This window comes from Hydractinia symbiolongicarpus, chromosome 2, assembly GCF_029227915.1.
Source record: "Hydractinia symbiolongicarpus strain clone_291-10 chromosome 2, HSymV2.1, whole genome shotgun sequence".
Lineage (NCBI taxonomy): Eukaryota > Metazoa > Cnidaria > Hydrozoa > Anthoathecata > Hydractiniidae > Hydractinia > Hydractinia symbiolongicarpus.
The window spans coordinates 23,652,235-23,676,454 of NC_079876.1; the positions used below are offsets into that span (position 1 = coordinate 23,652,235).

Below are 24,220 nucleotides of genomic sequence, written 5' to 3' on the forward strand. Positions count from 1 at the left end.
TCTTATATACATAAAACAAGTGTAATACACACACAACAAGCGCTAGCATTAAACACAATTGATCATTCAGTTTGCAAGTCGCACAAAGTATTACGAAGATAGTGTTACGTTGATATACTAAGTGCAGCGATCAAGAGTAACTTCCAACTGAACAACTGCCTTCCAGTTTCAAAAAGTAAAAATTCGTCTCGACAATGAAAGCCGGAGATAGCAGCTAGCATTTCTACATATGGGTAGCTGCACTCTAGGAGCAAAATACAAAATTAACCTTGTAATTTGTTAATTTAACTACAAAATATATACAGGAGTGTGTAAGGACACGTTCAGTTTACACATTACTTGGATTTTTTCGAGTTTTTAAGAAAGCGTATTTCATCATCAGAGGTTTGGAGTTTAGGTTGGTAGCTAAAAGATTTTATTTTTTATTTCAGCAGAAATATAATCTGATCATAAATCAATTTTTTAAATTTTGGTGAGTGTTTAGTAACAAAATGTAATGTTTGTCTAAGTTTTACATCGATTTGGTACACATTTGGTTTTTAAATAAAGTTTCCAAATTCTAGTAGCCTAAAAAATAGACAACGACTTGATGCACACTTCAGCAAAAGAATCATTCAACTTATTATTTGAAAGACCTTTAAGCAGGGCAGTGTTCTCTCCTAATAGCTGCTTTATAGGAAGCAGCAGCTGTAGGAGAATAGGAGATGGAATTAGAGGAGGTATAAAGTTACTTACTTAAGAAGTCGCTGTCAAGAAAAGAACTGTCGTCATATTGCAACATATCAACTTCTGATGACTTCACATTTTCTGCCGTCTGCAATCAAAAGTAAAATTATAATGCATAAATTAGCGATTCAAATTTTGAAAATGTTTTTGAGTAAAATTCTAACTTTTCTAGCTATTTTCACACTTGTAAAGTGTAGAGTACACAAGGTACTGGAGAGCTGCGGCTGGCGCTCTCCACCGCTGCATTATTGCGTGGACTTTAAAACAGTTGTTTAAAATAATTTAAAAAGGTTTTAAACTTCGAATATGAAATAATTAATAGAATAATTTTCTTCAGATATAAGATAGAGAAATGGAAAAATGTATTCTTAATGAAACAGATCAATAAAACATGCAAACAAAATGCAGGACTTACAGGTAACTGCGGGTTGCTATTTCCACTCAACTTAGATATGTCTTGAAAATAGAAGTTATCTGTAGTAGGTGCTGCAAAAGAAAAGTAGAAGAAATAATATATACTATATATATTAGTCATATTTTATCTCACACGAATCCAGACGACAAATACGAATCCTTAACCCTTTAATTGCAATCCCAAATTCAACACACACCGCGGCACCTTTTCACCTTCGATCTACTTTGTAGACATAACAAAAATTTCCACTAGCAACGGTGTCATTGCTCGTTAAATTCGAATCTCCTTTGACACAAAGAGTAGTTAAGCCAACCGAGCAGGAATGAAAGTTTGATGAAATACGTGACGACATACTGTTGACCCTTTCTATTTCGAATCTCTATAATTACCACATCTCTAAATTCGAACAAATTTAAAGCTATCCTGAAATTATCTTATAAATAATATGCGATGATACATGTTGCGATGAAGGTTTCAACGTGACCTGATGTCAAAAGTTAAAAATGGTGGCATGATGTAAAAAATCAACAAAGTAGAATAGAGAAAATAAACTGACACAGAGTTTTATATATTTAACAAAACAATTACACAAAAACAGAGATGTGACAGAACTTAGAGAAGTAAATTGCTAGCTCGAAAGTTTTGAAATATATTGTTAGGTAACCAGCTAGCTACACACGCATTTTTGCATGCTTTAAATTGCCTGAGTTTTGTGGCATATAAAATTATTTACTTAAAAATTTATGGACAAGTTAGCTTTTATTTATTTTACACTAGCATGCCGTGTAGTAACGCACTTGTACCCACCATTTTGTTTTTTAGAGGAGGGATTCGCAGAAAACCCACAGCTGGTTGTTGTTGTTGTTCTTATTGTTGCAACACGTATGCCTTGTGAAGAATCTTGTTGACATTTCTCGGAAAAAACATTTTTTGCGTAGTCCATGTATCATCTATCATGGCATATTACCTTTAAAAAGCTTTTATATTTTTCTTTCTGTAATTCGGATTTCTTTACTTCAAAAACTTCCATAATTAGAATAAAAGTCTTTCCAAAAAATTCTCTCTGCGATTCGAATGTAGTGTTATCAGCATCAAAGTTGGGATTTTTGATAATTTGGTCTATACTAGTTAAATTGTTTTTTCTCTTTGTTCTTTTTGCGCAATTTGGTCAAAATCAAAATATACAGAATTCTCCAACTCGAATTTTAAATTTTGTTTACAAGATTCGAATTAGAGACAGAGCCAACCGTATTTTCATTAGCAGGGATTGAAAAAATGTCTCGTTTTTCGTCCCCCAATCAAAAAAATAATTTGAGATTGTCGATTTCACCTAATCTAAACGGACTCTATGTCACTTCTTCATAATGAAACACCGTATACTTTCTCTCAACGAATAAGTAAATATGTCCGAAAAAATATGGAAAAAATAAACGAAACTAACAGCGTTTTAAAAATAGATGAAACTTGAGAGAACTCGGAAATAAATATTTTAAGTGCAAAATCGATTTAGCAAATTGAGACAGAAGTAAAAAAGAATTCTTCGGTTTTCTTGTGATTTCTAAACTTTTTTAACAACAACTAAGGCTGGTTCTGATTCCTGGGAGAGTTGCAACGCCAACATTTCACACAACATTACTTTAATAAACCAAATCCCTATTAAATAATTTATAGTGTTGTGCTTAGTGTACGAAAGTTATTTTCGTGTCCCTCGATAAATTAAATTTCGTTACCTGTTTTACCAAACTCAAAGAATGAATCATATGACTTTACATCAATGTTGTCAAGTTTACGCGCAGTAGTGGAAGTACGCGATGACATTCTTGTGGAATCAGAGGTAAATGCACCAGGTGTGTTAAATGGTGACCAAAAACTTGAATCAAACCCAGATGCTCCTGTAGTTCCAAATGTTAGAGCACGTGTAGTGAAATGGTTAGGTGCATTTGTTGAGCCAAGCGTAGATGAACCAGTGGATCCAAAAGAAGAACCAACACCAAATGCTCCTGCAGTTCCAAATGTAGGAGCACGTGTAGTGAAAGGGTTAGGTGGATTTGTTGAGCCAAACGTAGATGAACCACCAATGGATCCAAAAGAAGAACCAACACCAAATGCTCCTGCAGTTCCAAATGTTGGAGCACGTGTAGTGAAAGGGCTAGGTGCATTTGTTGAGCCGAATGTAGATGAACCAGTGGATCCAAAAGAAGAACCAGCACCAAATGCTCCTGCAGTTCCAAATGTAGGCGCACTTGTGAAACCAAAACCAGTGAAATCAAAAGAAGTTAAAGCGGTAGCAGAACTTGATGCAATGTTTGGATATCCAAAACGTGTTTTCTAAATATATGTCAATAAAAATAATATGACAATGTGTGTTGAGGTTTAATCTCATCAAAAGAACACATTTTACCCAACGCCACATTGTATATGTCCAGGACAAGCATTTGGAACTATTTTGTGTATAATCCTTCTCTTGTGTAGTTTTAGCCTAAATTTTATTGCTTTCAAACATGGTCATATCACATCAACAAATTGTGGGTATGTGCTTTTTTATTGATTTTTTGGGTTGCATAATTACTAGCTCGGTTGCTAGGATAGTTTTAATATACAACTACTAACTAACTAACTAACTAACGACGTTCGAAATGGTACATTTCCACGTCATTAACTAGCTTTTATAACAAAAAAAAAGTTTAATTTTAGAAAACGGTTCCTCGGGGATCCAACCAGCACTGCGGAATGTCATCGCGTTTAAGTACAACACGCTAATCAACTGGGGTATTGCGACAGAACAAATTTGTGAATACAGGGAACAAAGTATAAAAGCCAATTTGTAAAACTGAGTTGTTATTAGAATAGATTCAAAAGAAAAAACAGAATGAAATTGTGAATACTTGATTTTCTTAAAAATAAAGCTTGATATAAAAAAGTAAAAAAACATTTCATATATTCTTGATGGGGGCTTTCTTTTAACAAAAAGATTGCAGTTCCAAAATAAAAGATAAAGTTATTTATGTGTTATTGTTATGCGCTGTTCAAGTTATTCGATTTACTTCTGGATGATATTGCGTAATTCCTTGTGGACCAGAACATGTCTTTAGACAACCATTTATTTGTAATGGCGAGTTTGTGCAGAGCAGGTTTGCCTTCCCTCCCACTATCCTAAACATTAATTTACAGTCAAGTGGAGCTATTTCAATCCAAATTTGACGGGCGAGGCAACGGAGTTACCCAGGAAATAAAAATAAAACAAAATAGTTAAGCAAAACACTCACCTGTTTAAGGAATGGAATATCTAAAAACAACGCTCTGAGATTAATACTCTAGGACAGTAACATTTTAAGCAATGTTTGTTAGAACAGCAATTCGACAAATCAAAACATTTTTTCGAGCTGGTATTAATGTCTTTGTTGATCGGCCCTTTTTCCTCTCAACTATAACCTAGCTTAACGCGATATAATAGTTGTTACATCTCTATGCCTAGCTACATTACAAGACACGCACAGCATTTCTCTGATATGCTGCTAAACATTTTGGGCAGACGATTACTCCAAGTGAACTTACAAAACTACAGCTATGGTACGCTAGAGTAGACATTGGAATCTGTAAGATATTTTAAAACTTACCAGACTTTAAAATTTTCGATAAATTAAAAATGTTATAATCTTGTAAACGTAGTTCCTGAAAACAAAACAAAAAAAAAAAGAAATAAACAGACAAGCAAGGAATATAAATGAACACATAAGAACGAAAAATAAATATTACCTCCACAGAAAAATGTTTGTATTCATCCATTGGCTGAATGCATTGAAATCGTGCCTTGACAGTACTTTCAGTACTTGTTACAGGCTATATAAAGAAAAAAAACAAAAAGAGGGAATCAAGGACGTTGCATTCAGACACTGTTGAAGCATTAACACTAAAAAACAAACCTTAAAACGTGCTTTAAATGTCCCTTTAGCTGAAGAACGAAGAAGAACTATAAAAAAACCATTAATTAACCATGAATTCGTAAGTAACTTTTCTAATTTTTTATTCAACAATATACATATAGGTAAAATAAGTACGAAAATCGTGAATATCAACAGATAGCAACAAGAAAAAAAAACCTTTTTTGAGATTCTCTGAAGCAGTTTTTTCCCATCGCACATATTGATTTAAACTGTCATTCAAAGGTATTTCTTGAAAAGTAACACTTAATTTTCCAAGGGGATTACATTCAAACGTATTATCTTCAACATCTTTTAGCACAGCTTGCATTTGGGGGACATTTTGTGGAATTAAACTCTTCAGTCTTTCTGCAATGTTGACTTTACCAGCGACAATAAAATAATCTCCTTTGCTCTTCACCTTCTCAAAATAACGTGAAATCACATTGCTTACTTTCGATGATTCGTCAAAAATTTCGACTTCTGCTTTTAGCCGATTAACAAAATGTTGCCATTCGTCGAGAATCCTTTTCTTTTCATCCTCCAGAAAGGTAAAGTATTTGCTAAGCCGTGTTTGCACGCGTCTGTCTAGCTCAGTACTAAACTCATCCATTGACATTTTGATATCATCGATTTGCTTGTGACAGCCTTGAATCAAAATCTTCGCTCTTTGTCGTTTCTTTTCGCCATCTTCTACTTGCTTTAAAAGACTATGCTTTATTTTCCCAGCTTCTGTTTGTATTGTGTCACTTTTATGACCTACATGGGTTCGATGCTGGCAATATCTGCAGATGTATGCACCATCACAATCAGAGCAAATCACATTAGCTATGCTGCGATGACTTGTACAAAAAGGTAGGATGGTTTGTGCTCTCCTGTGAAATATGATTGGGGTGTAATCAGCATCAACGCAATCATGTGAAAGCCAACAATCATCGCAAGTGTTGGTTTGACATTTTGTACATGACCTCGTCACGGATGATTTACAATTGGAACTTTCTTCGCACAAATACTTTGTGTTCTCATGTGACCTAAAATATCATTTATATCATTTTTTTTAGTTATTAAAATAAACCATTCAAAGTAAAGTTTTGGTACATGTAAATATTGAAAATAGTTGGTTCCTATGGCATTGGGAAGTAAGTTTGCAATAGGTCTTCCGAAAGAATCGCAGGAAATTAAAATTAATTAGTGACAATCAAGACTACAAAGTTTGCAAGGAGCAACACATTAAGTAATTGTTCCTATAGCGTAGGACGGAATTTAAAAGAACTCTGCAATTGACGAAAATACTCACAGACTTTTCACAACAGCCGACATATTGTGATTTGTTGCAAGAGAGTTTGTAGTTTCACTGGATTCTAATGATGTCTCTTCTTCACAGAGTTCTTCAGGACATTGTATGGTAGCGCTCCCATTATGTCTAAACACCAGCAAGCCATCAAGACATTCTTTACAAAAGGTATCGTTACAATCTAAAATTTTTGGTTCCTCTAATGTTTGACTGCAGTAGCTACATTTAACAGCGTCAAGTAAGTGCAAGTTTTCTGTTGATAAATTCATTTTGTTTTAATACTAAACAGACCGTGTAAATCTTCAATAAACAAATTAAAATAAATATCCCTGATGCAGCTGTCAAACCTAGTTTCAATGTTGAAGTAAATCCAAAAATTTACATTCAGATAATGATGGCCGTACGACCATATCTATCTGACTGTCAGCCAAAATGCTAGCAACAAGTAGTGACGTGTCACTGTGGATCTTCCATGGGAAGTAACAAAGAAGCGACTAGTAACAAAACAATTCTAACAACAAAAACTCTAATTGTAAGAAAAAATAAACGGTGCAATTTTAAAGAAATAATTATGTACATTAATCACAATTTTAACATGCATCATACATCATATGAAAAAATTATATATTTATATATATAATAGATAGATACATATACAAAACGTAAACCAGTTAATTCGATTAAAATTGACAAGAGGTTTTTTTAAACGCATCGTCGTCATTAGTCACTTTCAATTTCCTCCTCTGTCAGCAACTTTATAACCTGCTTAAATTATATAACATGACTCTAACTTAGATGACTATCACAAAGGTTGGTTCCCAATCTTTAAATAATAATCCCAACATGGGACTCATAGTGAAAAATTGCAGTTACAAAAGAAGTGCGCTTAATAGAAGTCATTGTTGTGCGGAACGACTGCTTAAAAACATTGATTCTTGTTTATAAGACATAGAACACAATATAAGATCAATAACACATTCTTATACTTTTTAAATAATAACTATTTCCTATTTATTATTTACTTATTTACTGCATAAATTCCTCTATTTACATCTTTCAGGTTGTAAGACATATTAAGTCAAAATTGGTACAAAGAGGCAGAATTAAATACGCATGATGCTTTGTGAGGGACATTACGTACATTCCACAATTTCACTTTCACGCAACGTTTTATGCATTTATTTTGCCAAAAATATTCTTGAATAAACAACAAAGATTGAAATACAAAACTGTAGATTATTATAACTTGGACATTTTACTTCCACATTAGTATTTATCAACACAAAGAGATTACCATGTTGAAAAACCCAGTAAGAGACCCTATTAGACTACTGCTTATTAATAAACATAACATAATGCAAACTTTAAAAATTGACAAATCATTTGTTTCCATTCCTGGAACGTTAAAGTAAGTGTGGTGTATCATTTCGACAGATTGTTTCGACGAAATAACCAGAACATTTTATTATCATTTCGATAGATTGTTTCGACGAAATAAGAAGAACATTTTATCATCATTTCGATAGATTGTTTCGACGAAATAACCAGAACATTTATTATCATTTTGATAGATTGTATCGACGAAATAACCAGAACATTTTATTTTCATTTCGAGAGCTTGTTTCCACGAAATAACCAGAACATTTTATTTTCATTTCGAGAACTTGTTACGACAAATTTCCGAGAACATTTGATCAAAGTTTAATGTCAAGTCAACTTGATAGACTACTGGTTACCACTTCGAAGAACGCACACGTCTTCCTGAAACGTGAATGTGTTAAGATAAACATTTATATTGTTTCCTAAGGCGTGTCTCATACATCGAAAACTACACGCTAAACATCTTTTGATTTTCCAATACTTCATATTTGGAAACATAGATTTTTATGAGACCAGAAATAACCTTCAACTTATTTGTCCTTTGTTCGCTTTGTATACGACTGTTTGTATGAGCGCTTTGGAAAGAAAAAATATTAATTTAAATATCACATTCTTCGATTTTAACTTTCAGTGTATAAAGGGAGGGAGTAAAATTTACACGTCACCTTGGCGTTCAGCTCACACTTTTGATATGTAAGTCATCCCTAAGTACAAGCTATATAATATAGCTAATAAATGAATGAAAACCATTAAGAATTTCCTTTTAAATCTTACTTCTTCCAAATGTAGGAGGACGTGTAGTGAAAGGGTTAGGTGCATTTGTTGAGCCAAACGTAGATGAACCAGTGGATCCAAAAGAAGAACCAACACCAAATGCTCCTGCAGTTCCAAATGTTGCAGCACGTGTAGTGAAAGGGTTAGATGCATTTGTTGAGCCAAACGTAGATGAACCAGTGGATCCAAAAGAAGAACCAACACCAAATGCTCCTGCAGTTCCAAATGTTGGAGCACATGTAGTTAAGGGGTTAGGTGCATTTGTTGAGCCAAACGTAGATGAACCAGTGGATCCAAAAGAAGAACCAACACCAAATGCTCCTGGAGTTCCAAAAGTTGGAGCACGTGTAGTGAAAGGGTTAGGTGCATTTGTTGAGCCAAACGTAGATGAACCAGTGGATCCAAAAGAAGAACCAACACCAAATGCTCCTGCAGTTCCAAATGTAGGAGCACGTGTAGTGAAAGGGTTAGGTGGATTTGTTGAGCCAAACGTAGATGAACCAGTGGATCCAAAAGAAGAACCAACACCAAATGATCCTGCAGTTCCAAATGTTGCAGCACGTGTAGTGAAAGGGTTAGGTGCATTTGTTGAGCCGAATGTAGATGAACCAGTGGATCCAAAAGAAGAACCAGCACCAAATGCTCCTGCAGTTCCAAATGTTGCAGCACGTGTAGTGAAAGGGTTAGGTGCGTTTGTTGAGCCGAATGTAGATGAACCAGTGGATCCAAAAGAAGAACCAGCACCAAATGCTCCAGCAGTTCCAAATGTAGGCGCACTTGTGAAACCAAAACCAGTGAAATTAAAAGAAGTTAAAGGGGTAGCAGAACTTGATGCAATGTTTGGATATCTAAAACGTGTTTTCTAAATATATGTCAATAAAAATAATATGACAATGTGTGTTGAGGTTTAATCTTATCAAAGGAACACATTTTACCCAACGCCACATTGTATATGTCCAGGGCAAGCATTTTGAACTATTTTGTGTATAATCCTTCTCTTGTGTAGTTTTAGCCTAAATTTTATTGCTTTCAAACATGGTCATATCACATCAACAAATTGTGGGTATGTGCTTTTTTTATTGATTTTTTGGGTTGCATAATTACTAGCTCGGTTGCTAGGATAGTTTTAATATACAACTACTAACTAACGACGTCCGAAATGGCACATTTCCACGTCATTAACTAGCTTTCATAACAAAAAAAAGTTTAATTTTAGAAAACGATTCCTCGGGGATCCAACCAGCACTGCAGAATGTCATCGCGTTTAAGTACAACGCGCTAATCAACTGGGGTATTGCGACAGAACAAATTTGTGAATATTTTTAACATTTTTAATTTAAAATTATTTCATCTGCTAAAAATTTTTGTTCTATATTTAGTCGAGAAAAGTTTTTGCTATTCGGTCATATTGGGTTATTCTGTTATACTGTCATAGGGGCTCTACATAAGTTATCAAACGGTTTTTTTAAAAAACCAATTTTTCCCCAGCGTTTTTTTTAATCACCCAAGTAAAGAGGTTATTCTCTTAGCTTACTTTTCATATAAGTAGCACAGGGAACAAAGTATAAAAGCCAATTTGTAAAACTGAGTTGTTATTAGAATAGATTCAAAAGAAAAAACAGAATGAAATTGTGAATACTTGATTTTCCTAAAAATAAAGCTTGATATAAAAAAGTAAAAAAGCATTTCATATATTCTTGATGGAGGCTTTCTTTTAACAAAAAGATTGCAGTTCCAAAATAAAAGATAAAGTTATTTATGTGTTATTGTTATGCGCTGTTCAAGTTATTCGATTTACTTCTGAATGATATTGCGTAATTCCTTGTGGACCAGAACATGTCTTTAGACAACCATTTCATAGTTATTTGTGCATAACATATATGTCCAACAAAAGTACAAAGAAAAAAAATTACTTTCCAGCGATGTGACTCTGCGCATCGAATGACCAAGCTGTATTTACTGTTATTAGAACTTGTTTGCCCAGAAAATAATTTCTTAAAAAATCCGTCTTGGGTCCCATTGTAGTACTGCAAATTTTTTTACTCAAAGGATTATTCTTAAATGAAAGGAGAGCACAAAAAAGCAGATCGTTATAAATATATATTTCTTACAGAAAAAAAATTGCAGAATTGGGTGTTTCACTATTATCGATGTTTCACAGTTGTATATTGGAAATGGCGAGTTTGTGCAGAGCAGGTTTGTCTTCCCTCCCACTATCCTAAACATTAATTTACAGTCGAGTGGAGCTATTTCAATCCAAATTTGACGGGCGAGGCAACAGAGTTACCCAGGAAATAAAAATAAAACAAAATAGTTAACCAAAACACTCACCTGTTTAAGGAATGGAATATCTAAAAACAACGCTCTGAGATTAATACTCTAGGACAGTAACATTTCAAGCAATGTTTGTTAGAACAGCAATTCGACAAATCAAAACATTTTTTCGAGCTGGTATTAATGTCTTTGTTGATCGGCCCTTTTTCCTCTCAACTATAACCTAGCTTAACGCGATATAATAGTTGTTACATCTCTATGCCTAGCTACATTACAAGACACGCACAGCATTTCTCTGATATGCTGCTAAACATTTTGAACAGACGATTACTCCAAGTGAACTTACAAAACTACAGCTATGGTACGCTAGAGTAGACATTGGAATCTGTAAGATATTTTAAAACTTACCAGACTTAGAAATTTCTGATAAATTAAAAATGTTATAATCTTGCAAACGTAGTTCCTGAAAACAAAACAAAACAAAAGAAATAAACAGACAAGCAAGGTATATAAATGAACACATAAGAACGAAAAATAAGTATTACCTCCACAGAAAAATGTTTGTATTCATCCATTATCCGAATGCATTGATATTGTGTATTGATAGTCATTGATACACCACTTTTTTGGGTTCCTTCCAAACCCGTTACAGGCTATATAAAGAAAAAAGACACAAAAAGAGGAAATCAAGGACATTGCATTTAGACACTGTTGAAGCATTAATACTAAAAAACAAACCTTAAAACGTGCTTTGAATGTCCCTTTAGCTGAAGAACGAAGAAGAACTATAAAATAAACCATTTGTAATTCATTCGTAAATAAGCAATTTTGTGCCAGCTTTTTCAGCCATAACTTTTCTAATTTTTTATTTAACATAAAAATAAAAAGTACGGAAATCGTAAATATCAGCAGATAGCAAACAGAAAAAATAACCTTTTTTGAGATTCTCTGAAGCAGTTTTTTCCCATCGCACATATTGATTCATACTATTATTTATAGGTATTTCTTGAACAGTAACACTTAATTTACCAAGGGGATTACATTCAAACGTATTATCTTCAACATCGTTTAGCACAGCTTGCATTTGGGGGACATTTTGTGGAATTAAACTCTTCAGTCTTTCTGCAATGTTGACTTTACCAGCGACAATAAAATAATCTCCTTTGCTTTTCACCTTCTCAAAATAACGTGAAATGATATTGCTTACTTTTGATGATTCGTCAAAAATTTCGACTTCTGCTTTTAGCCGATTAACAAAATGTTGAAATTCATCGACGATCCTTTTCTTCTCATTCTCCAAGAAGGTAAAGTATTTGCTAAGCCGTGTTTGCACGCGTCTGTCTAACTCAACACTAAACTCGCCCATTGACATTTCGATATCATCGATTTGCTTGTGACAGCCTTGAATCAAAAGCTTCGCTCTTTGTCGTTTCTTTTCGCCATCTTCTACTTGCTTTAAAAGACTATGCTTTATTTTCCCAGCTTCTGTTTGTATTGTGTCACTTTCATGACCTACATGGGTTCGATGCTGGCAATATCTGCAGATGTATGCACCATCACAATCAGAGCAAATCACATTAGCTATGCTGCGATGACTTGTACAAAAAGGTAGGATGGTTTGTGCTCTCCTGTGAAATATGATTGGGGTGTAATCAGCATCAACGCAATCATGTGAAAGCCAACAATCATCGCAAGTGTTGGTTTGACATTTTGTACATGACCTCGTCACGGATGATTTACAATTGGAACTTTCTTCGCACAAATACTTTGTGTTCTCATGTGACCTAAAATATCATTTATATCATTTTTTTAGTTATTAAAATAAACCATTCAAAGTAAAGTTTTGGTACATGTAAATATTGAAAATAGTTGGTTCCTATGGCATTGGGAAGAAAGTTTGCAATAGGTCTTCCGAAAGAATCGCAGGAAATTAAAATTAATTAGTGACAATCAAGACTACAAAGTTTGCAAGGAGCAACACATTAAGTAATTGTTCCTATAGCGTAGGACGGAAATTAAAAGAACTCTGCAATTGACGGAAATACTCACAGACTTTTCACAACAGCCGACATATTGTGATTTGTTGCAAGAGAGTTTGTAGTTTCACTGGATTCTAATGATGTCTCTTCTTCACAGAGTTCTTCAGGACATTGTATGGTAGCGCTCCCATTATGTCTAAACACCAGCAAGCCATCAAGACATTCTTTACAAAAGGTATGGTTACATTCTAAAATTTTTGGTTCCTCTAATGTTTGACTGCAGTAGCTACATTTAACAGCGTCAAGTAAGTGCAAGTTTTCTGTTGATAAATTCATTTTGTTTTAATACTAAACAGACCGTGTAAATCTTCAATAAACAAATTAAAATAAATATCCCTGATGCAGCTGTCAAACCTAGTTTCAATGTTGAAGTAAATCCAAAATTTTACATTCAGATAATGATGGCCGTACGACCATATCTATCTGACTGTCAGCCAAAATGCTAGCAACAAGTAGTGACGTGTCACTGTGGATCTTCCATGGGAAGTAACAAAGAAGCGACTAGTAACAAAACAATTTTAACAACAAAAGCTCTAATTGTAAGAAAAAATAAACGGTGCAATTTTAAAGAAATAATTATGTACATTAATCACAATTTTAACATGCATCATACATCATATGAAAAAATTATATATTTATATATATAATAGATAGATACATATACAAAACGTAAACCAGTTAATTCGATTAAAATTGACAAGAGGTTTTTTTAATAGCATCGTCGTCATTAGTCACTTTCAATTTCCTCCTCTGTCAGCAACTTTATAACCTGCTTAAATTATATAACATGACTCTAACTTAGATGACTATCACAAAGGTTGGTTCCCAATCTTTAAATAATAATCCCAACATGGGACTCATAGTGAAAAATTGCAGTTACAAAAGAAGTGCGCTTAATAGAAGTCATTGTTGTGCGGAACGACTGCTTAAAAACATTGATTCTTGTTTATAGACATAGAACACAATATAAGATCAATAACACATTCTTATACTTTTTAAATAATAACTATTTCCTATTTATTATTTACTTATTTACTGCATAAATTCCTCTATTTACATCTTTCAGGTTGTAAGACATATTACGTCAAAATTGGTACAAAGAGGCAGAATTAAATACGCATGATGCTTTGTGAGAGACATTACGTACATTCCACAATTTCACTTTCACGCAACGTTTTATGCATTTATTTTGCCAAAAATATTCTTGAATAAACAACAAAGATTGAAATACAAAACTGTAGATTATTATAACTTGGACATTTTACTTCCACATTAGTATTTATCAACACAAAGAGATTACCATGTTGAAAAACCCAGTAAGAGACCCTATTAGACTACTGCTTATTAATAAACATAACATAATGCAAACTTTAAAAATTGACAAATCATTTGTTTCCATTCCTGGAACGTTAAAGTAAGTGTGGTGTATCATTTCGACAGATTGTTTCGACGAAATAACCAGAACATTTTATTATCATTTCGATAGATTGTTTCGACGAAATAAGAAGAACATTTTATCATCATTTCGATAGATTGTTTCGACGAAATAACCAGAACATTTATTATCATTTTGATAGATTGTATCGACGAAATAACCAGAACATTTTATTTTCATTTCGAGAGCTTGTTTCCACGAAATAACCAGAACATTTTATTTTCATTTCGAGAACTTGTTACGACAAATTACCGAGAACATTTGATCAAAGTTTAATGTCAAGTCAACTTGATAGACTACTGGTTACCACTTCGAAGAACGCACACGTCTTCCTAAAACGTGAATGTGTTAAGATAAACATTTATATTGTTTCCTAAGGCGTGTCTCATACATCGAAAACTACACGCTAAACATCTTTTGATTTTCCAATATTTCATATTTGGAAACATAGATTTTTATGAGACCAGAAATAACCTTCAACTTATTTGTCCTCTGTTCGCTTTGTATACGAACATTTGTATGAGCGCTTTGGAAAGAAAAAATATTAATTTAAATATTACATTCTTCGATTTTAACTTTCAGTGTATAAAGGGAGGGAGTAAAATTTACACGTCACCTTGGCGTTCAGCTCACACTTTTGATATGTAAGTCATCCCTAAGTACAAGCTATATAATATAGCTAATAAATAAATGAAAACCATTAAGAATTTCCTTTTAAATCTTACTTCTTCTCCCATTACAATTGGATGTTAAAAAACTAGTGTTGGAGAACAAAATCGGTTTTTCTGGACTTTGCATTTTCACATCAGCAACATCTGTGAACGATAAATTTTCCAGATCAGGTGATAACATGCTGGAGAAGTCATAACCACTGCATATCTAAAGATATTAGGTTATAAAGGATTGCATCTGTTGTCTTCTTCGTCATGCCATAAAATGTTATGATTTAAGAACACGAAGTAGTAGAAGCACAAACGCAAATCATTCTTGTATGTAATTCCTCTTATTTATTTGAGAAAAAAATGCGTTGTTACAATCTACCATTAAATACAATAACCATACATACATCTTTCTTTTTCTTCTTTTCATCTTCTAAATAAAAACATCATGAGAATATCAAGAAATTCGGCACACATAGATTTGCAAGTACATGCTTTTTGGTGAGAGTGAATCAATGGCTTTGTTTTATCTCCAAATACTTTTCTCTTAATTCGATTCCATTGCAAATGTTTGTAGTTGAAGAAGGTATTTCGGTAGAAAGCGTCATAAGAAGTGTATTGTAAAGTTGATCAGTGCTGTTTTTCTGTTTTACCTTAGATCAAACAGAATAACCTTGCAAGGGACGCCATGCAGTTACTCTATTTGAGAGTAACTTAAAAACAATCTTCTTGGCGTAGGTGTGCAACAGATTCGTTTCAGATTGGTAAATGTTATTTTATATTTTTATGTCTTTTTTTTAAAAAAAAAAGGAAAGGGCACATCAATAAACATTAGTACAGTTGATGCATCTGCGTTAACAGTGCTTCCTAATTCAAAACATTTTTCACGTGCACATGAAGTTCGCACCATAAAAGGTAATTAAACCTTAGAGCAGCTGTTTTGTGATGTTGACACTGCGACATAAGGAAATGATCAGGTGGAATGCTCTTTTCAGTGAATTTGACAACAAGATTGAGATGAAAATCCCAGCTGTCAAAAATTTATTCGGAACACTCACTTCTGACGTAACGGCAAAATAAAGGGAGCATTTTAAGATTTTATTAAAAGTAATCTCAATGAAGAAACTTATGGAAAATATTCACAAATAAATACCGACCACAAAGTAGCCATTTTCAAAATAAAATGTGAACAGTTGAGGTGTAAAAATATAGGAAGAAGGGGTAGAATAATTTTTGTAACTCGCATTCCCGATTTGACTGCCAAAAGTGCAACAAAAAGACAATAAAATACATACCAGAGGGATGTACATTTTTTCTCGAAGGAAAACCCTTCCTCTTCAGTATATAATCAACTAAACGCAACTCCTAAAAAATAAGAAAGAGGCTCAGTAAATATTAGACAGAAAAAATTAGTACAAAAATCTCACAGGAATAATATCAACGTGATAATTCATTCTTTTATAAGCTTTTATACAATCATACATGGTTCTGGATAATTGTATCAATAGTAGTTAGTTTTGCATAATTGCATCAATAGTAGTTGGTTTTGGATAATTGTATCAATAGTAGTTAGTTTTGCATAATTGTATCAATAGTAGTTGGTTTTATATAATTGTATCAATAGTAGTTGGTTTTGGATAATTGTATGAATAGTAGTTGGTTTGGCATAATTGCATCAATAGTAGTTGGTTTTGGATAATTGTATCAATAGTAGTTAGTTTTGCATAATTGTATCAATAGTAGTTGGTTTTGTATAATTGTATGAATAGTATTTGGTTTTGGATAATCGTATGAATAGTAGTTGGTTTTGTATAATTGCATCAATAGTAGTTGGTTTTGGATAATTGTATCAATAGTAGTTGGTTTTGTATAAATGTATGAATAGTAGTTGGTTTTGGATAACTGTATCAATAGTAGTTGGTTTTGTATAATTGTATCAATAGTATTTGATTTTGGATAATTGTATGAATAGTAGTTGGTTTTGTATAATTGTATCAATAGTAGTTGGTTTTGTATAATTGTATCAATAGTAGTTGGTTTGGCATAATTGCATCAATAGTAGTTGGTTTTGGATAATTGTATGAATAGTAGTTGGTTTTGGATAACTGTATCAATAGTAGTTGGTTTTGCATAATTGCATCAATAGTAGTTGGTTTTGTATAATTGTATGAATAGTAGTTGGTTTTGGATAATTGTATCAATAGTAGTTGGTTTTGGATAATTGTATGAATAGTAGTTGGTTTTGCATAATTGCATCAATAGTAGTTGGTTTTGGATAACTGTATCAATAGTAGTTGGTTTTGTATAATTGTATCAATAGTAGTTGGTTTTGGATAATTGTATGAATAGTAGTTGGTTTTGCATAATTGCATCAATAGTAGTTGGTTTTGGATAATTGTATCAATAGTAGTTGGTTTTGTATAATTGTATTAATAGTAGTTGCTTTTGTATAATTGTATGAATAGTAGTTGGTTTTGCATAATTGTATTAATGGTAGTTGGTTTTGGATAATTGTATGAATAGTAGTTGGTTTTGGATAATTGTATGAATAGTAGTTGGTTTTGCATAATTGCATCAATAGTAGTTGGTTTTGGATAATTGTATTAATAGTAGTTGGTTTTGTATAATTGTATCAATAGTAGTTGGTTTTGTATAATTGTATCAATAGTAGTTGGTTTTGTATAATTGTATCAATAGTAGTTGGTTTTATATAATTGTATCAATAGTAGTTGGTTTTGTATAATTGTATCAATAGTAGTTGGCTTTGTATAATTGTATCAATAGTGGTTGGCTTTGTATAATTGGTTTTGTATAATTGTATCAATAGTAGTTGGTTTTGTATAATCGTATCAATAGTAGTTGGTTTTGTATAAGTGTATCAATAGTAGTTGGCTTTGTATAATTGTATCAATAGTAGTTGGTTTTGTATAATTGTATCAATAGTAGTTGGTTTTGTATAATTGTATCAATAGTAGTTGACTTGTATAATTGTATCAATAGTAGTTGGCTTTGTATAATTGTATCAATAGTAGTTGGCTTTGTATAATTGTATCAATAGTAGTTGGCTTTGTATAATTGTATCAATAGTAGTTGGCTTTGTATAATTGTATCAATAGTAGTTGGCTTTGTATAATTGTATAAATAGTAGTTGGTTTTGGATAATTGTATCAATAGTAGTTGGTTTTGTATAATTGCATCAATAGTAGTTGGCTTTGTATAATTGTATCAATAGTAGTTGGTTTTGTATAAGTGTATCAATAGTAGTTGGCTTTGTATAATTGTATCAATAGTAGTTGGTGTTGTATAATTGTATCAATAGTAGTTGGTTTTGTATAATTGTATCAATAGTAGTTGGCTTTGTATAATTGTATCAATAGTAGTTGGTTTTGTATAAGTGTATCAATAGTAGTTGGCTTTGTATAATTGTATAAATAGTAGTTGGCTTTGTGTAATTGTATCAATAGTAGTTGGCTTTGTATAATTGTATCAATAGTAGTTGGCTTTGTATAATTGTATAAATAGTAGTTGGCTTTGTGTAATTGTATCAATAGTAGTTGGCTTTGTATAATTGTATCAATAGTAGTTGGCTTTGTATAATTGTATCAATAGTAGTTGGTTTTGTATAAGTGTATCAATAGTAGTTGGCTTTGCATAATTGTATCAATAGTAGTTGGTGTTGTATAATTGTATCAATAGTAGTTGGTTTTGTATAATTGTATCAATAGTAGTTGGCTTTGTATAATTGTATCAATAGTAGTTGGCTTTGTATAATTGTATCAATAGTAGTTGGCTTTGTATAATTGTATCAATAGTAGTTGGCTTTGTATAATTGTATCAATAGTAGTTGGTTTGCATAATTGCATCAATAGTAGTTAGTTTTGCATAATTGTATCAATAGTAGTTGGTTTTGGATAATTGTATCAATAGTAGTTAGTTTTGTATAATTGTATCAATAGAACAGAGATCATATGGCTTCGATAACCAAATTAAAAAAAAACGAAACATCTTGTAGGAGTAATTTTTGAAATTATATATAGCACTTTTTATGTTTTGCAGCATGTTTCTTAAAAAAATTTGAGAATATAACTTTTTAGATAAAAATGGCTATACATAACTTTAATTAATTAGTTAGCTCATCGATAGTAGCCCGAGACAAATCAGGTTTTACTCGTGGTATTTTTTAATAATTGATATGCTAGGACTACAGGGGTTAATTTAATCATGCATAAAATCTATTACTGAATTAGTTTTTTAAATTTGTTGATATAATTTGTGATATTTTCCCTTCCATATATAAACATATATATACCTTAGTTTGAATCCTAAACTCAATTTTTTTCTAATTCCCATTTTTGCTAATTTTCTGTTCATAGTCTGCTATTCGATTCTTATTTTCTTTTCTTTCTTTTTTTCTAACATTCTCATAATTTTATATATATTATTTATAAACAAAAAACAATTTTTGGCTCTTTGTTTACTTTGTTTATTTTTGTTTTAACAGGTCACTTGTTGATAACAGTGGAGATATATTATATCATAGTGAAGATGTAAACCTGTATAAATATGATTAATAATAAATAATAACAGCTGTTCATGTTAGTGCTCTAAAATAATAAAGCACAGAGTAATACATACCTCAAGTGAGTATTGACTGTACTCATCCATCATTGTGATACAATTTGCCATGTCATGCCCAAATTGAACATCTATTGGCACTCGCTAAAACTCAAAATATACAATAAATTCCAACCAAATAAATATAGAATACAACTCATCCAATTAAAGAGCAAAAAAAACAACACCTATTTCCCATCTCTTTGGTCTTTTGAATAAATTTAGATTAAAAGGTCTAAAGATGAAAAATCTGAATAGGCACAGGTGAGACAAAATTCAGCGCATAACCTTTTAAAAATCTATTTATATTTATCTGCCTGTGACAAACGGTTTTATGCTGCACAGTTTAAGATAGAAAGAAATTTTTTGTTATTTTAGTTTCATATCCAGATTTTTAACTAGCTACTGCTATCTACGTTTAATATACTTTGGCTATGCTAAATAATTAACATTTTCGCATACACACCTGATATCTTACAACTGTCCCTTCATTCTCATGCTTTCCAAACTCTAAAAGACAATAAAAAGTGTATTTTTACTGTAAAAAAAATTTTTTTAAAAGAAATACCATTTGTCACTTACTGTCCAGCAGTAAAGGAAATTGTTTCAACTTTCTAGCAGCATTCGAATACACATTCGACATCTCAATGTTTTTCATCTTGCACTGCACAAAGCTAGTCAGAGATTTCTTAGGTTCGTTCTGTCTTTCGACATCTAACACCCCTAAGTATTGTCTATAAGAGTTAGGCACTGGTTGAATATCACCTAAATTTACATTCAGTGTGGGAACTGTAGATGAAAGGAGCTTATCTATCTTTGATTTTACGCGTTTTGTTGATTTTATAACGCAGAAATCCTCCTTGTTTTTTATCTCCGTTAAAAATTCCAAACTTTCTTTCAGTTTGCCTTTATCCAAAAAAAGAGCAATTTCATTGTAAAATGTTCGAACTTCATCATCAAATGTTTTCAAGATTGTACTCTCTTCTTTGGCTAAAGATTCAAGAAGATCTTTTGCAATTGTTATTTCGCGGTTTCTTAACTCTTGAAAAAGTAACATGCGTGTTTTTTGGAATTCAGTTATAGATAATTTGAGTATTGCTTTTAATTCTGAGGAGTCTTCCTCTTCTGTTGTAGCCGTTTCAAGTTTTGAATCAATAAAATTTCGAATAGCTTTAGCTGCACTTTTAACAGATGAAAAATCATGCCCTAAGTGTAATCGATGTTTACAATAGATACAAACAAAGCAATTTTTGCATGTCTTGCAAAGGTGATGGGCGATAGTGGAATGTTTTTCACAATATGGTTGAAAACAACCTGTCTTTACATCAAATGTTATTGGAGTGTATCTTGCACTTTCATTGCTCCCATCTTTCCTTCTCAAAACTTGAGGCATGGTACCATTACATAAATGCTTTGACCAGCAAATCTTACAAGTCTTAACGTTGCATTCTGCACAATATCTGCTGATCTCAGATGTACAATTTTCGTCTGCTTTGCATGTTCTGCTATTTGAGCTAAGAAAATAATTAACAAAAAAATATAAATCAATTTAATGTAAACAGATTTAAAACATAAGCTTTGTTATTCCTTTGGAAAATATTAGTTGAAATAGTGAAACTTAAATTAAGTAACCTTTGCAAAAATTTATTTTTCTATTTCTTTATTTCAGGACATTAACAGCACAAAAATAAGTTAATTTAAAAAAAATTTACGCTCTGTTTAGACAATGTAATAACAATTTTACGAATAGGGTATACCCTTTGAGCATGATTTTTTAAATTGCAATTTTTTCAGTGGCAATAAATCAAAGTTTATTCATTCAAAAATAATTTTGAAATCCCTATCAAATGTTAAAATAATAATTTCAAAATTTTTAACTTGTAGAAAATACAGAAACATTTTTGAAGCATAACCTGCCTGCAGAAAAATGAAAAAGCTAGTTTACTCCCAACTCTCATTCAATGTTCTTTAGATATGTGATAAATGTAGAAAATACAGTTTTGTAACTATTCTCAACCAAGCCTCAATTTTTTATTTATTTTTTACTTTTTAATTTTATTATTCAACACGAACTATCCTTATTGGGATGTAATATCTAGGGAATATAAAAATCTTTTTCGAAGAAAAAAAAACGTTTTGTTGGCTTTAACATTTCAGTGCTCTTGCAGAGTTTCTGTAAATTTTTAAAAAGAATTTAAAATGTAATAGAGGGTGTATATAAAAAAGGAAAGAGATTTTTCAAAATATCACACCTTTTAAACATACTCATGATCTTCTTATTTTAGGAGTACACCCCCCCCCCCTTAGCCTAATTTTTTCAAGCTCACACTATTATCTTCATCCTGTATTGGATATGTAACGCACAAACACTCTATACCATTGAAATCAAACCTAAATTATTGTTTAAAAGCCATGTTAACTGCTAGAAGTGATTCTATTTTTAAAAAACATAGTCATTTCTTTTAATTTTGATGAAAAGAGGAAAGTCTTCTAAATCCACTCATAACTACTATTTAATTTTAATATCAAAAATGTCTCAATTATTTACAAATGTCATGTCAAATTACAGAAGGAACTTTTGAAAAACAGTGGTACACCCATTGCCACGATTTCAGAAACAAATCAAAAGAAAAATCGACAGAACTGTCAAAACATATCTGGAGTTTGAAAAAAGCAGGAACACTGCCAATTTTGAAATTCACCACGCCCCTGCATACAGAAACGGTGGCAAAACATGTAATTTATGCATCGCTGAAAAATACCATATAATAACATCCAAACTGAAATTACTAAACAAAAGAACAGAATTAATAAGTGTCCTCATAGCAACAAGTTTTATTTTCAGACAAATAGTTTTATACGTCTTTCTTTTAACTGCTTTTATCAATTGTATTACTCTTTTATGTCTATAACTTGTACATATTCCCACCGGATTTACACATTTTTCACAGTTTTTAAATTGAAGTAGTTTATCACTGTACATTTGATAATCGTTTAGCATGAAACTGACAGTTATGTAATTTTAACTTATTTTCAAATACATTAAATTTTAAAATCGCTCTACTTCATTTTTGTTGGCATTGAGCACTTTCCCAACAGAAACAACTTTTGAAAACTAATTTTAATACAGAAAAACATCAATATGTATATGGTTGTACTCACCTAGACAACACATCAATGACACTTGCAAGATTGTAATTTGGTGGCAAATCATTGGTAGTGCCTGTTAATGTAATGTTAGTCAATTCTGCGCACATCAATGGGCATTTTATAGTACCAGCACCACTATATTCCCATTGGATTACGTGGTCCAGACAATCTTTACAGAAGGTATGAAAACATTGCAATATTTTAGGATTGCATAGTTGCTCGAGACATACATTACACTTGATGGCTTCATTTAATCTTGCATTAGTGTCATTCTCTTTTGTTGACTGAGCCATGATTTTTAAATTCCTTGTGGAATTATTTTTTAACCAGTTGTCTTATTTTTCATTCTAAGCTAATAAAGCGTAAGTATATATAAATCTAAAACTTAAGAACTAAAATGATGCTGAATTATAAATGAAATATTAATACATATACTTAGATAGCAGTAAATCACTGGTTGGGCATAAAGTAAAAAACATACATAGTTAGTTTTAATAAATAATAAATAGTAACACACAGATTTTAACAGTAGATAAAGTTACTGAACTATGTCTGGCCATTAAAATTTATAGCGACATAGCAACAATTTAAACAAGAATACTATATATATACACTGTAATATATCAAAAAGCCAAGTCAACTTTTTAAAAGTTTGTACAAAGTAAACCAACAAAGTAAATTTTGGAGTATATTCGAAAGGAAATTCTAGCTGTTCACGGAAAACCAAGATTTTCTGTAGGAAAGAAACTAGTAACTTAGTGAGTACATGGAATGAAAAAAGTAACAAAATGTAAAAGGAGGGCAGAATTTTAAAATTTGTAAGCACAAGCAGTTGAGAAAACTGCTTCTGCATAAGTAGCACACACTGAACTTGTCAAGGTTAGGATTTAGGATTTTAGGTTATTTGGTTGAATTCAAAATCCTAAGGGGTACTAATTTTTGCTGATATCAGCATGCCCCAATTCCCTGATTTTTTTAACCTTTTTGGATCATAAAGTAAATTGTTGCAAAATGCCGATATTGTGAAAAAGTTCAGCTGGTGCATTTTGACCTTACTTACTTAGCTACCACTTGCCAAAGTAAAACTGTCCAGTTTGGCCATTAAAAGAAATATTCAAAACTGACTTTTTCACAAGTATTATGTACAGAGTTGTAGCTACCTTGTTGACTAGCTTTTGTTTTGCACCAAAATTAGTAATTTTGAAACTAGCTATACATAGCGACGAGACAGTCAAATACAGATGCTCGATAACATTAATAATACTTACTATATACTTTAAAGTATATCTGTAGCTAGCACAATAAAGTATATTTATAAAAAACTCAAGATGTCAGGTCATTCAGGAATGCTCGCTGAAACTTTGTTTTGGTAGCATTAAATAACAGAAAATACGCCTCGGAAATTTCTCGGAATTAGTGGTTGTCAACAGGTTGTATTTAATGTGTGTTTATGAAGCTGCAAATAAAAATTTTATAATTAAATATTATATCTACTTAAAATTAGTTAAAACAAAAAGATTTGAAATTATAACAGAAAAAA

General features: G+C 31.9%; 3 protein-coding genes across 7 annotated transcripts; all 3 read right to left on the reverse strand.

Annotated features, from left to right (window-relative positions):
• Positions 1-47: 47 nt before the first annotated feature.
• On the reverse strand, positions 48-7,285 carry LOC130630244 (uncharacterized). Of its 2 annotated transcripts, XM_057443661.1 has the most exons (10): positions 6,359-7,285; positions 5,242-6,092; positions 5,065-5,111; positions 4,898-4,981; positions 4,759-4,813; positions 4,408-4,427; positions 2,872-3,469; positions 1,142-1,212; positions 736-814; positions 48-244 (listed from the first exon to the last, which is right to left on the reverse strand). In XM_057443661.1, the coding sequence occupies exons 1-10, from the start codon at positions 6,622-6,624 to the stop codon at positions 105-107; spliced, it is 2,211 nt and encodes a 736-aa protein (XP_057299644.1). In that variant the 5' UTR covers positions 6,625-7,285; the 3' UTR covers positions 48-104. The 2 variants fall into 2 exon arrangements, with proteins under 2 accessions (XP_057299644.1, XP_057299643.1); XM_057443660.1 differs by having other exon boundaries at positions 4,759-4,981.
• A 150-nt stretch (positions 7,286-7,435) lies between these two features.
• On the reverse strand, positions 7,436-13,246 carry LOC130630245 (uncharacterized). Of its 2 annotated transcripts, XM_057443662.1 has the most exons (8): positions 12,833-13,246; positions 11,717-12,567; positions 11,522-11,568; positions 11,329-11,436; positions 11,192-11,246; positions 10,841-10,860; positions 8,510-9,371; positions 7,436-8,116 (listed from the first exon to the last, which is right to left on the reverse strand). In XM_057443662.1, exons 1-8 carry the CDS (start codon positions 13,096-13,098, stop codon positions 8,088-8,090), a joined length of 2,238 nt encoding a protein of 745 aa, XP_057299645.1. In that variant the 5' UTR covers positions 13,099-13,246; the 3' UTR covers positions 7,436-8,087. The 2 variants fall into 2 exon arrangements, with proteins under 2 accessions (XP_057299645.1, XP_057299646.1); XM_057443663.1 differs by lacking the exon at positions 11,192-11,246 and having other exon boundaries at positions 8,510-9,357.
• An 837-nt stretch (positions 13,247-14,083) lies between these two features.
• On the reverse strand, positions 14,084-24,206 carry LOC130630249 (uncharacterized). 3 transcript variants are annotated; one of them, XM_057443672.1, is made up of 9 exons: positions 23,949-24,206; positions 22,693-23,027; positions 20,113-21,044; positions 19,997-20,040; positions 19,552-19,635; positions 16,212-16,281; positions 15,324-15,346; positions 14,983-15,136; positions 14,084-14,589 (listed from the first exon to the last, which is right to left on the reverse strand). In XM_057443672.1, the coding sequence occupies exons 2-9, from the start codon at positions 22,971-22,973 to the stop codon at positions 14,561-14,563; spliced, it is 1,617 nt and encodes a 538-aa protein (XP_057299655.1). In that variant the 5' UTR covers positions 22,974-23,027; positions 23,949-24,206; the 3' UTR covers positions 14,084-14,560. The 3 variants fall into 3 exon arrangements, with proteins under 3 accessions (XP_057299655.1, XP_057299653.1, XP_057299654.1); XM_057443670.1 differs by having other exon boundaries at positions 14,085-14,589; positions 15,324-15,349; positions 23,949-24,204; XM_057443671.1 differs by having other exon boundaries at positions 14,085-14,589; positions 15,324-15,349; positions 22,693-23,032; positions 23,949-24,204.
• Between the last annotated feature and the right edge of the window lie 14 nt (positions 24,207-24,220).